Source organism: Grus americana, chromosome 10 (assembly GCF_028858705.1).
Source record: "Grus americana isolate bGruAme1 chromosome 10, bGruAme1.mat, whole genome shotgun sequence".
NCBI lineage: Eukaryota > Metazoa > Chordata > Aves > Gruiformes > Gruidae > Grus > Grus americana.
Genome location: NC_072861.1, coordinates 9550026 through 9564464, shown reverse-complemented (window position 1 = coordinate 9564464; position 14439 = coordinate 9550026). Strand labels below are relative to the sequence as shown.

General features: G+C 41.9%; 1 protein-coding gene across 1 annotated transcript in view; it reads right to left on the bottom strand.

The window, feature by feature from the left end:
- The window catches only part of NEDD4 (NEDD4 E3 ubiquitin protein ligase), a 57505-nt gene extending 47401 nt beyond the window's left edge, over positions 1 to 10104 (bottom strand). Inside the window, exon 1 of the mRNA XM_054836745.1 lies at positions 9982 to 10104. Coding sequence (XP_054692720.1) covers positions 9982 to 10026 — 45 coding nt within the window. The 5' untranslated portion in view covers positions 10027 to 10104. The remainder of the gene's footprint in view (positions 1 to 9981) is intronic.
- Positions 10105 to 14439: the final 4335 nt, after the last annotated feature.

Sequence of the window (14439 nt, the reverse complement as noted above, 5' to 3'; positions counted from 1 at the left end):
TTTGCTTTATCACTGGTCTCCTATATAACCACAGGGCTGGACTCCCTAACCAATACCAACTGGAGGTGTTAGTAAAGCTAACTGAGAGACCTGCATGCTACTCTCGAGACAGAGACTACTGGCTAACAAGGTAAAGGTGAAAACAACTAAATAAAAATAAGTAAGCAAGTTTCTCCCACTCTCTGTAGTTAGAGGTGATTGCCAGGGAACTGAGATGAACATCTACAATATCCACTTACCGACAAAACAGTCAAATGACCAAGACAGTTCCAGCCAAATCACAAGTCTATCTTCCACCTTCACCTCAAAAAAAAAAAATTGTCTCCTACTAGGAAACCTAATAGTTCAGAAAAGAAAGACTTAACAACCAACCTCACCCAGCACTGACCACTAGTAGGTATCCTAAGCTTTCAAAATTCTTAGTAACTATCAGACTTTAAGGCAAATAACATTACCAATATGTTTTATGACAGCGATAGAACTGACCAGATTTAAGAAACAAAAAAAAGTATAAAACTATGCTGGCATCAAATTAAGAGCCATTTGTTAATATTCTTATATATCACAAATATCTTAAAATACCCAGCCTTGTCTTACATTCCAAAACAGCATCCAATTTATCTTCTATCAATTACTTGGCTTCAGTGACATTCAACATCAGCAAGTTTCAGAGACTACTCAAGCTTAAGAGTACCATGTGTGCATTTCTGCTCTCACTGAGCACTTCTGCACTTCACTCACTGCACCACTACCACTACCCTCTCCCAACAAAGGCAGGGTCCTCAGTCACAGCCCATGGGACCCAAATGACAGAACCCAGCTCAAGAAACAATCTCACTGTCTCCTTCTCAGAAAAAGACCAAGAGCAGACATTGGTGTAGGATTTACCGCCCTAAAAGACAAAAACCTTTTCTTGTATCTGAGTTTAGTTGCTTAGACCGCAAGCTTTTCTCAGTTATTCAAGCATGAGAAAAAAATGAAGACAATTAGATGCTTTTGGGCACGGGCATCTCAGAGTGAGGCTTAACAGGGCATCAACATAGTCCACACAGGGGAGATCTCAGAAATAGGATCCAGACTCTTCAGATTTTAAAGCTGGCTTAATCACATGGTTTGCTTACTTATAATAGAGATCTGAATTTATCTGAATGCTATTTTATAGAAAGACAAGTTGCTTTACGTGACCTCAGGAAACTAGAAGCCACAAACCTGAGGCTGGCATGTTGAAGGTTGATTTAAATACGCCTTGCTGAAAGACAGAATATTATTTGTTTGGGGTCAGTGCCAAACTAGGACAGCTACAGGATTTTAGTTAGCCCAGCAGAACAACTAAGCAAGCTGACATCTGCTTATGAACTGCCACATAGAAATATCCTTCTAGATTAACAAAAGTACTTCAAAAAAAAATTTTTGAATTGTTCATAACAATATTCCCCACAGATCTCCTTTTTCACTTTCACTTTTTCCACTTATGGCTCTCACTCCCCCAAGACCCCACCACACACCTTTTTGTGTATTTTTTAAACTGATAGGTGATACTGAAGGGTCCACTTCTTCCTTTTCCAAGCTATAAAGGCGAGAAACTTCAGGGGGAAAAAAAAACCCACACGCAAATGTGCAAGGACAATACTTAATCACAAGAGATTAGGTTCCCCATTCTCTGGTCACACTAGCGTGCAAGGCAGATAAGGAGAAAATCAGACAGCTTGATCCAAATGCAGTCAGCAGTGCCTTACACTGGAAGGACCCATTACGCTATGACCTCACACATCCTGAAGCGGTAGAGAGGCCTGCTGACAGGATACCAGTCTGCGCTGTGACCATACGACCTCTTCTCCCCGCTCACTGATGACAGGCAGAATTGCTAAGGAACTGCTGCTACAGCTCACAAAAGCTGCTCCAAACACATCGATCTCAGAAAGACACGAACAGCCAAAGATTTCCAGGACTGTTTGAAGCTAATTGTCAAGAAAGGTTGGATGAGATGATCCTTGAGCTCCCTTCCAACCTAGTATTCTATGATTGATTCTATCATGCAGCCAAAAATTAGGTGATGCAAGCTCTGCACGGAAACAATGCATCAGATATTTGATTCTGGAATCCACAGCAAATAGGTTCAAAACCAAAATTCCATGGTTTCAAGGCAACTTTGAACCTTTCCTTCTTCATTCGCCTTGCACAGGAGATCCTTATTCACCCCCTTCATAGCCACATGTACAAGAAATGGTGGATCGGTAACATGCTTCTGTAGATCCACTGGCAGCTGCAACCTGAGGGCATTTTTGTAGTCCAAGACACATGCAGGCTACAGCCTGTACCCCTTCTATGTTGACTGCAGACACTCTCAAGCTCACCTTGCAACTCTTTTCCACCACTGCAGTGCTTCCAGTGGTTCTGGTGGCATAGGAAGGGATAGGCACCTAGTCAGTAACCAGGAACATACCAGCTATGTCTAGCAGCACTGCAGCTTGTCCAGGAAACGGCGCGCTCAGACCAATTTATCTCCCCAAGAGTCTCTTCCTGCCCATAAATGCCTACCCACCCTTTTGCAGTCCTGACATTAACTTGAATGGGTCAGTCTGAATTTATTCCATCTGTACAGCTGAAGACAGAGTATTCACTGCTGCTTTGAACACACTAGGGGTCTTACGGGTTTAATGCCCTAGTACCCAGCTGCTCTGTAACACAGCCATGCACTTCTGAGAGACATGCACACATGACAGCACATCAAAGACACCAGCTCTGGGCACAGAGTGGTACAGGGGTTGTTTGTATAGATAGACAGAGTGAGGATGTTCAGCTGCTTTTGACAATGTTTGACTGCCAGTCACTTTGGAGGCTGGAGGGGAAAAAAAGGGGGGGGGGGGAACACAATAATGGCCCATAACACAGCATCATATACAAAGTACAGGCAGATCATCTCACTATTAAAACTGTGAACTGTTAAGCTGTTCCCTCTGAGAATACAAGCGTCCCAATATGAATCAAGTAAAAACAGCGTGGGAAAAGAAGTATTTGTTAAACTTCCGAATCTGACAAGGAGTGGCCACAAACAAATGAAGTCCAATTGACACTGAGTGTTTGTATCAGTTAGTCTGCTCCTAACAAATTAAAGGATAAATTATTTTTAGGGATTATATAATATTTTTAAAGCTGAAGGGTGGGGTACATGGGGGGGGATAAGGCTACCACATATTACAGAGACTGAACCGTCCAAAAATTCTTGATCTAATTAAGGCAGACAAAACATCCTTTACAGAGCCAAATCAGCAAGTTAGTTATCTTATTATGAACTTCCAAGTTTTATCATTATTCTATTGTTAATCTTATTAGTATATTCTAAAGTACACATTCAAGATTAACTGGTCAAAATAGCTGGGTCTGCTAACACGGGCCATCTTCACAACCTCTAACAATTAGTCTATTTGCTAACAGATAGTACGTCACAAGATGATGAAATAGAAGGTTTCTGAGCTGATATGTAGACAATCAGTAACTTAAAGCTTTGAAGGCAATGCCTGCCAGCCTGTGATACTTTGAACTGATCATAACACAGAGATCTTTTTTATGTATGCCTATTAAAATAGTTTTAAAATGTGTTCTCTACACAGCAAGGCAAGAGTCAAAGTAATAAAGCAGCACTTCCATAAGTGGATAGTGTTTCATTTCCACAAAAATCACTGACTCTACCTAGATTCAATGAATATATATGAGAAGTTCTTGAACTGGTTATTTTGGGCAAGAAAACAGCATTTGGAAAGAAATTTCAAGCTTTTAAGGAGTTTAAAACTTGTTCACAACTTCATCAGAATAGAATGGTCTTACCTGGATTACAGCTGTTTATATTCAATGCCTATAAAGGACAAGTATTAACACTGCCCATTCTCACCCCCATCCTTCCTAAATCCACATGGTAGGAAAAATAACGCTAATGACAACTGGGAGAACGACTCCTACTTTAGTGGTTGAAGTCCAAGACAGAGCAGAAGACAGAAGAAAAGGCATATGCAGAAAGAAAAGGTGAGAAAGAAGGCACAAATTAAGAAGTGGTGACATGTTAATGACTATAGTACAAAACTGAGCAAACCAGGGAACAATGATAAAGTGTGATCCTTGCCTGAGTCCCTGAAGATAGACTAGTCTGTGAGTGTGGACACAGGCATGTGTATATATGCGTATATGTGCGTGCAGTCAGAGTGTATCGCCAGTTCCATGGACTGCAAATGATAAAATATTTCACACACAAACTAAATATGATAAGATTCACAACAAGATAACAACAAAGAGTTGTAACTTGTCACCTTACAAGTTTTAGCTGCTGCCTGTAGCTGAGTCAGGGGAGGGGGGAAAAGAAAAAGTTCAAAATTTTTCATTTTGTGCACTGAAACACTATAACGTTAGACCAGCAAGAGGCATTTAATTCAACTATGAATGTATTACACTACTAACCGTTCTCCTTCGCTTGAAGTGGTAAGACAAAACACATAACGTGCTATTATCTAATTCAGTAGATATAAAGGCTCTCTCTGATGATAGTGTAAACAAGTCCAAACAATTTTACAGGAGTTTTCAGCAAGTTGCAATCCATTTCTCAGGTTGAACAATGATTCCCGACACATCCCAAACCTCCAGCAGGTGATTGATTGGAGTCAGATTCAGACACACAACTACCATACTGAAGAGACAGTTTGACAGTGTAAGATACATACAAAATTCAGATAAATTAAAATAATTGTATGGAAGAGAAAGGTTTTTGATTAGGAGAAGGGTTCTTCAGAGCATATATTTGATTATTATTGAAAAATTAATTGTATTGGCTTTCCTATTTTAATCTTTAGTTCAAGTTTTGGTTTTGATTTTTCAAGATACTTCTACAGAAAAGATTCACATAGGATGTAAGGAAACACCAAAACCAGGATGGTTAATCAAATGTAAAACAAAATGGCAGTATGTGCTGGACTACTAGACAGCTTTTTTTGAAGAAGCCAATATGAAAAAAAAATGTCCGAGTAGTCTAACAGAGAGCACACTTTGTAGTAAACAATTGCACTAGGCAATAACATCCTGTTATTCTTTTGTTCCAGCTAGATAGGTCAAAAACCAACCACGACTAAATCAAGCCAAGAAAAGAGCAAAGGCTATTCTAATAAAATAGTACAGCAGCATCACCTTTTCGGATTCTGGTAATATGAGGAATTACATATTAAGGCTTTCTTAAGATTCATACCATGTCTGCATATAGCACAGATAAAAAGAGAACTGAAAATTCAAGTTTGGGTATGTGCAGATAAGGCAAGCATAAACGTACCAATAGTTTGGAAATTCAAAATGGAAAGTAGTAAACAGCCTGACCCAGTGAAAGAGCATAAAAAGGAAGGGATGTTCAGTGGGCAGAACGTGCTCTACATCCCATGTAGAGTGATCCCTCCCGTCCCATGTACTGAGTCCAGAAAGTTAGTAGAGGGGAAGGAGAAAAAAGAAAAAAAGAAAGAGATTATCAACTATCTATAGAGTGTTCTGCAGTGCACATCTACACAGACTGCTGACCTCCTTAAGGAGCAGCTATAAACAGCAAGAAAAGTTAGGATACTTGCATGTTAAACGTGCACTAAAGCCAAGACCCCATTAAACAATAAGCATCAGCATAAGAGAGACAAACCAGGAATCTATAGTTTCTTTTATAAGAAGATTCTCAAATCTGTGAGACATCTTACTTAAGGTACTCAGCCTCACCCTACTAGTAGCTTGCATTTCAAGCACAAATTGTTGATTAAAGATAGACATCATCACATAAAAGGCTCTGAAGCCTAGGAGCAGCTCAGAAACAACGCCGAAAGATTACTTACAGCTAAAGTGACTACATATTCCAGTTGAATAGATAGCCTCTTGCATCTGCCAATTGTAGTAGATGACACTGCTGTGTTTCTCTAAGTTAAAAAAACCTGTATCTTTGCAAGTTTCCGAGTCTGTATCTCCCATCCAAGAGCACTTATTTCAAGTTGCATTAAAAGTTTGTGTGTATTTTGGTTTGGTTTTTTTACCTTGAAATCATTAGTAACCATAACAGTTATGTTTGAATGCTTCACAATAAAACCATATTCTTTAATGGCATATGCTGGAGTGATAAGCAGTCTTTTAATCTCAAAAACTTTTCAGAGTCTGAATAATTAATTAAGGATTTGACTCTTCCATTACCTACACTGAGGTTAGCACCAAATGTTTTCCCTTAAGCAGTACAGAAGATATTGACATTCTTCACCTGTCTTAAATGTTGTTTTTAATGTTAGAACAGACCTTCCTCATATATTATAGAGAAAGAGGTACTAGGAATTTTAAATAAAATTCTTCAGACCTTAAACAAAAAACTCCAACACATAAGATTAGGATAGCTAAGAGCACTTATATATGCTATATTCAGCTTGACCAATTCCAGCAGGAGATAGATACAAAGTTGACAGCAGGAGGAACAGGCCCAATGAAGTTCTTGTTAAAACCTACCATCTCATTTGAAAGAAATAGTTTCCCACAGAACGGTGAGCCTTAGCTGAAGGAAAGTAGTTCCTGCAATATTCATGAGCCTTAGCTGAAGGAAAGTAGTTCCTGCAATATTCAGACCTTGCAAGTGAGGCACACATCTACGTTAGATGACCTCTAAATGATACTAAGTTTTGTTAGCATCCCCAGTTCATTTCACCAGCAGGTAAAAAGCAGGAAGGAGACTTTGCTGTCTTGACCATCCCTTTGCAACCCAGAGAGCACTTCTTTGAAGAAACTCTCTCAAAGCAAGCAAAGCAAGTTTTAGATTCAGGAAGATTCCTATTATAGAACTACATTAATCAATATTGTAAACATAATGAAAGTCATTAACTTCCACCTGCCACTTACAGTCCAGTCTTACTCACTAAAAGAACTTACACGTTAATTGTACCATAGGAGCATTTTGTGTTCATAAATAAGGAAGTCTCATCCTTCAAGAAATGCTGTATTATATTTAATACAATAAGATTGTAAAGATTGTATTTAATACCTCTGTTCAATTGCAAATTAAGGAAAAGATTCAAGAAGACAAGAGTCCACTAATAGAGTTATCCGTTTGTCAATAGAATTTTACTTTAAAAAAACAAACAAACAAAAAAACCCCAAACACATAAAACCCCAAATCAAAACAACCACCAAACTATTTTTCAACAGGTGCAACCCAATATCCACAACGCTCACAGTCAGTGCTTGTTAATTCAGTGTGAAAGAAAGGCTTTTAAAAACAAAACAAATCCAGGTACATAAGATAGGTTCTGGAAACCATCAGGACTATACAAATTATATTGCTACTCAAAAAAACCCAAACAAACCAACCCCAAACTAAATCCAAAAAACCTCCCAAAACCCCAAACCAGCAAGCATCACCATTTCTACAAGTAAACTATTCCAGATACACTGGATTCCAGACCATGCCTTGCAACGGCAAAGTCCTTCATAGCCTAGAATAAATTCAGAGCATTTCTGAAGCACAGAATATGCATGTCTATTTTTTTTTTTTTTCTATTTGAGTGCCCCATATAAGAACAGTGTCAGATGGAGCAGACATCTAGTACAGAGGTGCTAGGCAAGCTATAGGGTTTGAACCGGAACAGAAGCACTGGGCTGCCTCAAGCTCAGGCACAAATGAGCCAAACCAAATTAGTTTGTCAGAAGCAATCCAGAGGAAGACTAGCCCATGCCAGTCTCCGAAGTAGTGTCTGAAAGATTTCTGGTCTTCAGCATAATCTCCAAAACATAGCAATATGAGAAGGGTTGTGGGGTAACGTGTGCAGAAGTAGAGAAGACAAACCATGCGTCCAAGACATTCAGTACACCAGCAGCAAGTTAAATAACCATAAACAACCTACTCCAGTAGTATATCCTAAAGGAATATAAAAACATATCTACAGCTTTCCAGAATGAAATACCATATGCTTGTGAGAAATCTTACGCGACCTGCAGAAAACAAGAACACTTGGTCTACACAGGACAGCTCTCAAGTGTCTGAGAAACCTGAAATGGCAAATGCATGCAAGTGGGAAGTGTATTTTTGCCTGTGAGACGTTCCTATTACTAGATTGATCCCTGAAACAGATCAAACATAATAGACACAACAGATCAAGAAAGCTTGCTAACTTAACACGTTATTTAGGCAATATAAAAAGAGCTAAACAAAATAAGGAAGTCCTTACTTCAGGCTGGGAGTGTAAGAACTCTGATACACAGAAATGTTTAAATTCCACTGGCTATGAAATACTTGTCTATAGACAAGTGGCATAATTTTATTAAATGGCATTCCAAAGCCCTATAGTACAAGCAGGTATTTGAATAGAAAACAGAAATAAATATATTGTCATTCTGGATGGTTCTTTAACAATTACATTTTTAACCCAGCAAACCACTGAAAAATTTAATTCCTTCTGTAATCAAAGAAATAACAGAGCATTAGCTGAGATATCAATGATTCTTCCTTCAGTCTTTGAAAGATCATTCCACAACTACTGCTAGAAAGGGCTGTATTTAGTATTGCTGCCATTTGTCACCAAAACACAGTAACTGGAAGTGAATAGCTCAGTGTCAGAAAATGTTTGATCAAAGTGTTTAATCTACAGAAATCCAAGTCTTAGCAACCTGAAAGTTTTGTATTAGGAAGTCTCTCAGCCAAAAGCCCCGTAGCTATGGACACTCCACCTCAACAAGCTGGAGGCATGGAATGTTTTGATTCAACTAGATAGCCTCAAAAAACTTACTAGCAGCTGAAAAGAGGATCTTGCAATGGGGAGTGCTATGCAACACGCTGTGCTCATTTTGTATTAGAACTCCTATGCAATTCAAATATTAAGATGAAGAAAAAAAAAATAACAATTTGAGGGTTACCTCTCCAGAAGTAAAGCAGAACTTGAGAAAGAAAGCCATACTAACAGACTAGGAATAATATTTCATAGTTTTAATAAACTGAATTCCTGCTAAGGATGCAACAGGCGTGCATTAGCACAGAGACCATCACTGCCTGGACACAAAAAGAGCCGATCGAAGACAGTCTTGGTAAAATACCCTTTTGGCTCAAAGACAGCATTACTAACATTTCACACAGGTCACCAAGCAGCTTTCAGATGGATACAGCTTTTAGTCTTCCTGTACCTGCAATTACAAAAAAGTGACCTCCTTTCTTCTTGATAAAGTTAACTATTCCATCAATATTCTGCCCTATGCACAAGCCCACCCCACCTGCCTACCACTTAAGCACAGTAACAGGTACATCAGTATCAGCCACCTTTCAGAGATCCACGTGCTCAGGAACTACAACCTCACCAGAGAAGTCACTTTCAGTTACCCACGAGTTTATTGCAAAAAACACTGAAACGCACACAAGATTTCACGCTCTCGCTAATGGCAGTGCAGAGAAAAGCACCATCGCTCAGGCCCCGAACCACCTTTTGTACAATTTTAATCCACGCGCCGCTCCAGTGGTGCAAACGCTGTCCGTGACAAAGCCTGAAACAAAGACTTTATTCTTCAGTACCGGGGGAGGGAGCGGGGGGAGAAGAAACCCCGCTTCACCCATCCAGCACCGTCACGAGGAAGCGGCCCAACGCACGCGAATTTCTCCGTCTATAGGGGGAGGCTCGCACAGCTTTCAAAAAGCAGCCTAGAGACAGGAATGCCGGTGCTAGGAGACACGGCAGCCGCCAGCTTACCGCGCTCCCCGCGGCCGGCCGGGGTTGGCGGGGTGGCCGGCAGCCAGTGCGGAGGGGTGCTGGCACGGGGGCACCGGGCCCCCCACCTCACCTCACCCCTCAGCCTCGCTCCCCCACCCCGCCGCCACGCCAGATCGCGGCGGGCCCGCAGGAAACGCCCGCCCTGAGGGCAGACCCGCCCGGCCCGGCCCCGCGGGGAAGCCGCCGCCCGCCCTCCGCGGAGAAAGGAAGGGGGAAAGCGCAAGGGGACGGTCACAGGCCTCACCTCCTCGCCCGGCAGCCCGAACACCTCAACAGGGGAAACCGCCATGGCCGAGCAGCGCGCGCTCCCCTCAGCCGCGCCGCCGTGTTTACCCGCTGCCGCCACCGCCCCGCCGTGCGGCCTGCCGCCGCCCCGCCCACAGCCCCGCCCACAGCCCGCCGCGCGCGAGCAAGGGCCGCCCCCCAGCACCGCGAGTGCGGGCACGCGCCCTCCTCCTCTCTCCGGCCCCCTCCGCCTCGTCTGATTGGCGCAGAAGGCCGCGCCATCGCCCACCCGGGGGGTGGCAGCGCCTTCCGATTGGCTCTCGTTCCGCGCCCCGCCCGGAGACACGCGCTGCGCGGGCAGCCCGAGGGGGCGCGCGGCCCCAGGAGGTGGGGCGGGCCCGCTTCCCTCAGCTCCACCAGCGCCCAGGGCGCCCCGCGGCGCTGGCCGGCTCACGGGCAGTCGCGGGCCGCCCCCCTGCCTTGCTCGGGGGGCACCCCTTAGCTACGTCGTAGGGTGAATAAAATCGGTTTTCTAAGAATTTTCCCTGTGGTTTACATCGTCGGAGTCTTTTCTGCATCTCTGAGGGCCAGGCGCAAGCTGTGGGAGCTCTCGCCTAAACCCCTCCCAACCAGGGAACCTTCTGGAATTGCAAAAATTTGGGAAAAATCAGAGGAAAAAATAATTCTCGTCAATGTGGAGAAAGGACCTTGCCTGCCAGGCCAAGGTAGTGCTCAGGGTACTGGGAGGAGGAAGGAAGTCCCCGCTGTGTGAGGAGTTGACCTGACATAGCACCCAAGCAGCCAGAATGCCAGAGAAGAGAAAAACTGTAAGGGCAACAATGTTCTAAAGACTCCCATTTTCTCAAAACATAAATCAGCCCCCCCGCCCCGGTAAAACTTACAAGTACATTACATTAGTAAGGGAGCATGGCAACGTTTCAGCTGAACGCTTGAGGTCATTCCCAAATCGCTGTTCAGTGGTGCTTCCCAGCCATCATCCGCGCTCCCGTTGGAAGAGACCTGGTTCCATGATGGTTTTGTAAATGGCTGGAATTCACGCTGCCTTCAAAAGCTGCCCGTGAATCACTAAGGAGTCCCTCCCTGCCCACCGGCCTTCCCAACAGAGGACAACAGGAAGAGCTATGCTAAAATAACTGTAAATAAAGTAGGGTGGTTTAGTCTGAGCTTTGTAGCCATAAGCCTCTCTACAAGCCTGAGCCAAATTCCTCCAGGCACTGCAGAGTCCGTGAGTGCAGAGAACGTACCTTCGTCTTAGGATGAACACGTGGAAAATCCCGTGTGTCGCTAACAATGAACAAATGCAGCAGCACCTGTACTGGCAGGGAACCTGTGTCTTTCATCATCTTTCAGCTCATCCAACCTGCCCCTCACAACCTTGGTGACCTACTTCTTTCATCATCTGATAAGAAACTCTACCCTTTCCCAAACAAACACAGACCCAGGCTCAGCTCTTTGGATGGTGCCCCAAGCAGATCATGAAACACCCAGGTAACTAACACCTCCATGGCAGGACTCAGGCAAGCCTGTGCCTGGTATCACACACACTTGTGCTCTCCCAGGGCTAGCAGGAAGCTCCGAGGAAAGGCAATCTCAATGGCAAAATCAGTTTACGCATGTTCCAAAGGGAACCTATGAAAAATTAGGTGAGTGTCTGAGAAACAGACAAAGTGGCATTTGGGGAAGTGTCTTCGTAGTTATGATCATCTATGAAAGTGAACAGGTAGATTTACATGGGGAAACAATGTCTTGTATTAGACCAACTGATAAAGTTTGGGAAAAAGACCCAGAAATAACCCCCTTCAGTTTCTGGATCAAGCCTCTGGATACCCGTTGTTTACCTTCACTCAGCCTTGCCTATAGCACTCTCCCAGCACAAGTTTAGAGGCTTGTCCAAATTTAAGTGGGAAGGTTCCTGGGTGACAACTAAGCAGGGAAAACCTGCCTCAGTTACAGCAGACAGCACGATTTCCAGGTCCAGTTACTCTGTGAAGCACTTGTTTCTGGAATTGAGCCTAACGTTGATTAGTAAATTGTTCTTACCACTTGCTAGAAAAAGCATGTGGGGTTGTGGCTGTCGAGCATGAATACCTGGGTTTGCAGTGCTGTCTCTTCTGCTCTGCTAGAGTGTACAAACCATGTCAGACAAAAACCAGCAGACCCTCAAAAGCTTCCCCCCCCAAAAAAAAAATTAGTCTATTAAAAGATACTGGTTTATTTCTTCCTATAAATCTCCTACTACAACATTGCTGCCACTTGCCTGAACACTGCTTGTCTGGTTTTCCAGTCTCAGTCTCAGCTTTTCTGTACGCTAGAAGGCTATGAGAAGAAGCACTCTCAAGCATCCTGAAGTCCTGTTTAAAAAAGGTTTTGTTTGTGGATATTTTCTGAGCACATTACTTATTGAGCTTTTTTGTAAGACATCAAAACTCAAACACTAATTTCTGAATAACTTATCATTTCAATAACTTTGAAATTTGAAATAATGGCCTTTTGAAATTTACAACAGGGCATTAGCATACACAATTTTTTATATTACATTTTTTAAGTAGTGGAGTGTAACGCAGCCCCAAATAAGATCTCACTGATTCATTTTTTGTGTGGAAAGACCACTGATTGTCCAGAACAGGAGTTACAACACAGTCACATCCCAAATTCATAAGTAGATGACCTGCTATCAACAAGGCTTGTGTGTCTGGGTTTGTTACCGAGAGGCATCCATATGCTAGAAAAGGTCTATATGCATTTTCAGTGGGATCAATAGTTATCTTCAATAGTCCAGCAAGACATCTAGCAATTCACTCAAAATAGAAGAAATTTAAAGTATTCTTTTACTTAAAAACAAGGAAAAATAAACCACAATCTGTTTGTTAACAAATAATTCAGTTCTTATGTAAGATATATATCTCCAGCATTTAATATTTTATGGTCTTACGCAATTATAGACTAATAGTGGAAGAGAGCTCTTCTGAGAGTTCTTCCTCTTTCTGCAAATAATTGATTTTCGGCTGCAAAGAATAACCTGCATATGGATCATCTGAGTGCAATGGAACACTTTAGCTGTATATCAAGACCATTAAAAACATATTAATATTTTATCTCATTACTCCATCCCAATTCCATGAGTTGTCATCTGGTAACAAAGAAATTTGACTTCTCTTACCATCTAAATTAACCTTCAGTCCCATGAAAGACTGAAAAATTACAAACTTTAAAAATATTTTCCATCTCTTAGATGATGCCATTCAGCCTGATAGACACGATTTGTGGTCTGAATTTTATATACATTCACAATATTTGGTTTGTGTCTGTCTTTATCGTAAATGCTTTTAAAAGTTAGAGAGAATCCATATGCTATAATACTGAACTGCTTTGAAAAAAACAAAGCATTGTTTGTTCTTAAAGGATGAAATAATGTGGGAAAAGGAGATTTGTTTCATAATTCCAAAGGGAGTCATCATAAAATAATCTTTAGGTTAAGAATATATATTAACTACAGTCATGGTTAAGTTACAAAAGCTGGGACATCAAGTGACGTCAAAGTATGTTTTATCTTGTCAAATATAGGATACACTTTTGCTACAGAGGATTCTAAATCAAATTGGATAAATTATATTCACTGCTTTTCCTTTAAACCAAAGGAATCAGAAGTCATTTTAACTGCAATTAAACAAAAAATCCGGATGCAAATGACACAAACAGATTTTTGTCCTATTGTCTTTTGTTCTACTGAGTCATTCAATAGAAAATGTTATGATGAACCACTCACAATGTCACAGTGGCAGGTAAATGGAAAACTACATACAGGAGGGAATTAACAGAAAAAATTTATAGTGCTAGTGAGTCATTGCTATGACTAAGAGAAGTAAATACATATTGATAGCCTAGTAATCTCAATTTCTCTAATACCATGGCAATGACTCACTAATGAGACTAATGCCAGAGATACAGTTAAGTGCCCAAGACTCAACACTCTTCTTGGCTTTACAGTTATGTGCAAATACGTGCTAGATCCTGGGGCTTAACACTAGATTTCCAACACCATGATAACAAGATGCAAAATTGATGCAAAGATGAAAGCTTAAATTTTGTAAGCAAGAGCTTCAGTCTGGTAAAAGTCACCCCAGACTGACTGTTGTCTCTGTATTGCAACTAGACTGATGTTAGCTCACGCTCAGGTTTTCACCAGCCCCTACTGCTCCTTTTCATTCTCAGTTCTGTTTTCCTCAAGTTTTCTTGTTTCCCTTACAAGCAACATCTCTTCTGTTTGGACACGTGTTGCTTTCTGCATTGCCTGCTGCCAAGGTACTGCCTCCAGCTGTCTCAAACCCTGCAGCCATACTTGCCCCTGCAAGATGACAGCAAGGCGTGATCATCAACCAGGGACAGACCAGATGTGAACCAGAAATTCTCCACTCAAGCAGCTCCTTTTCAGGGCAGCCTGCAGGCAACATTTAAC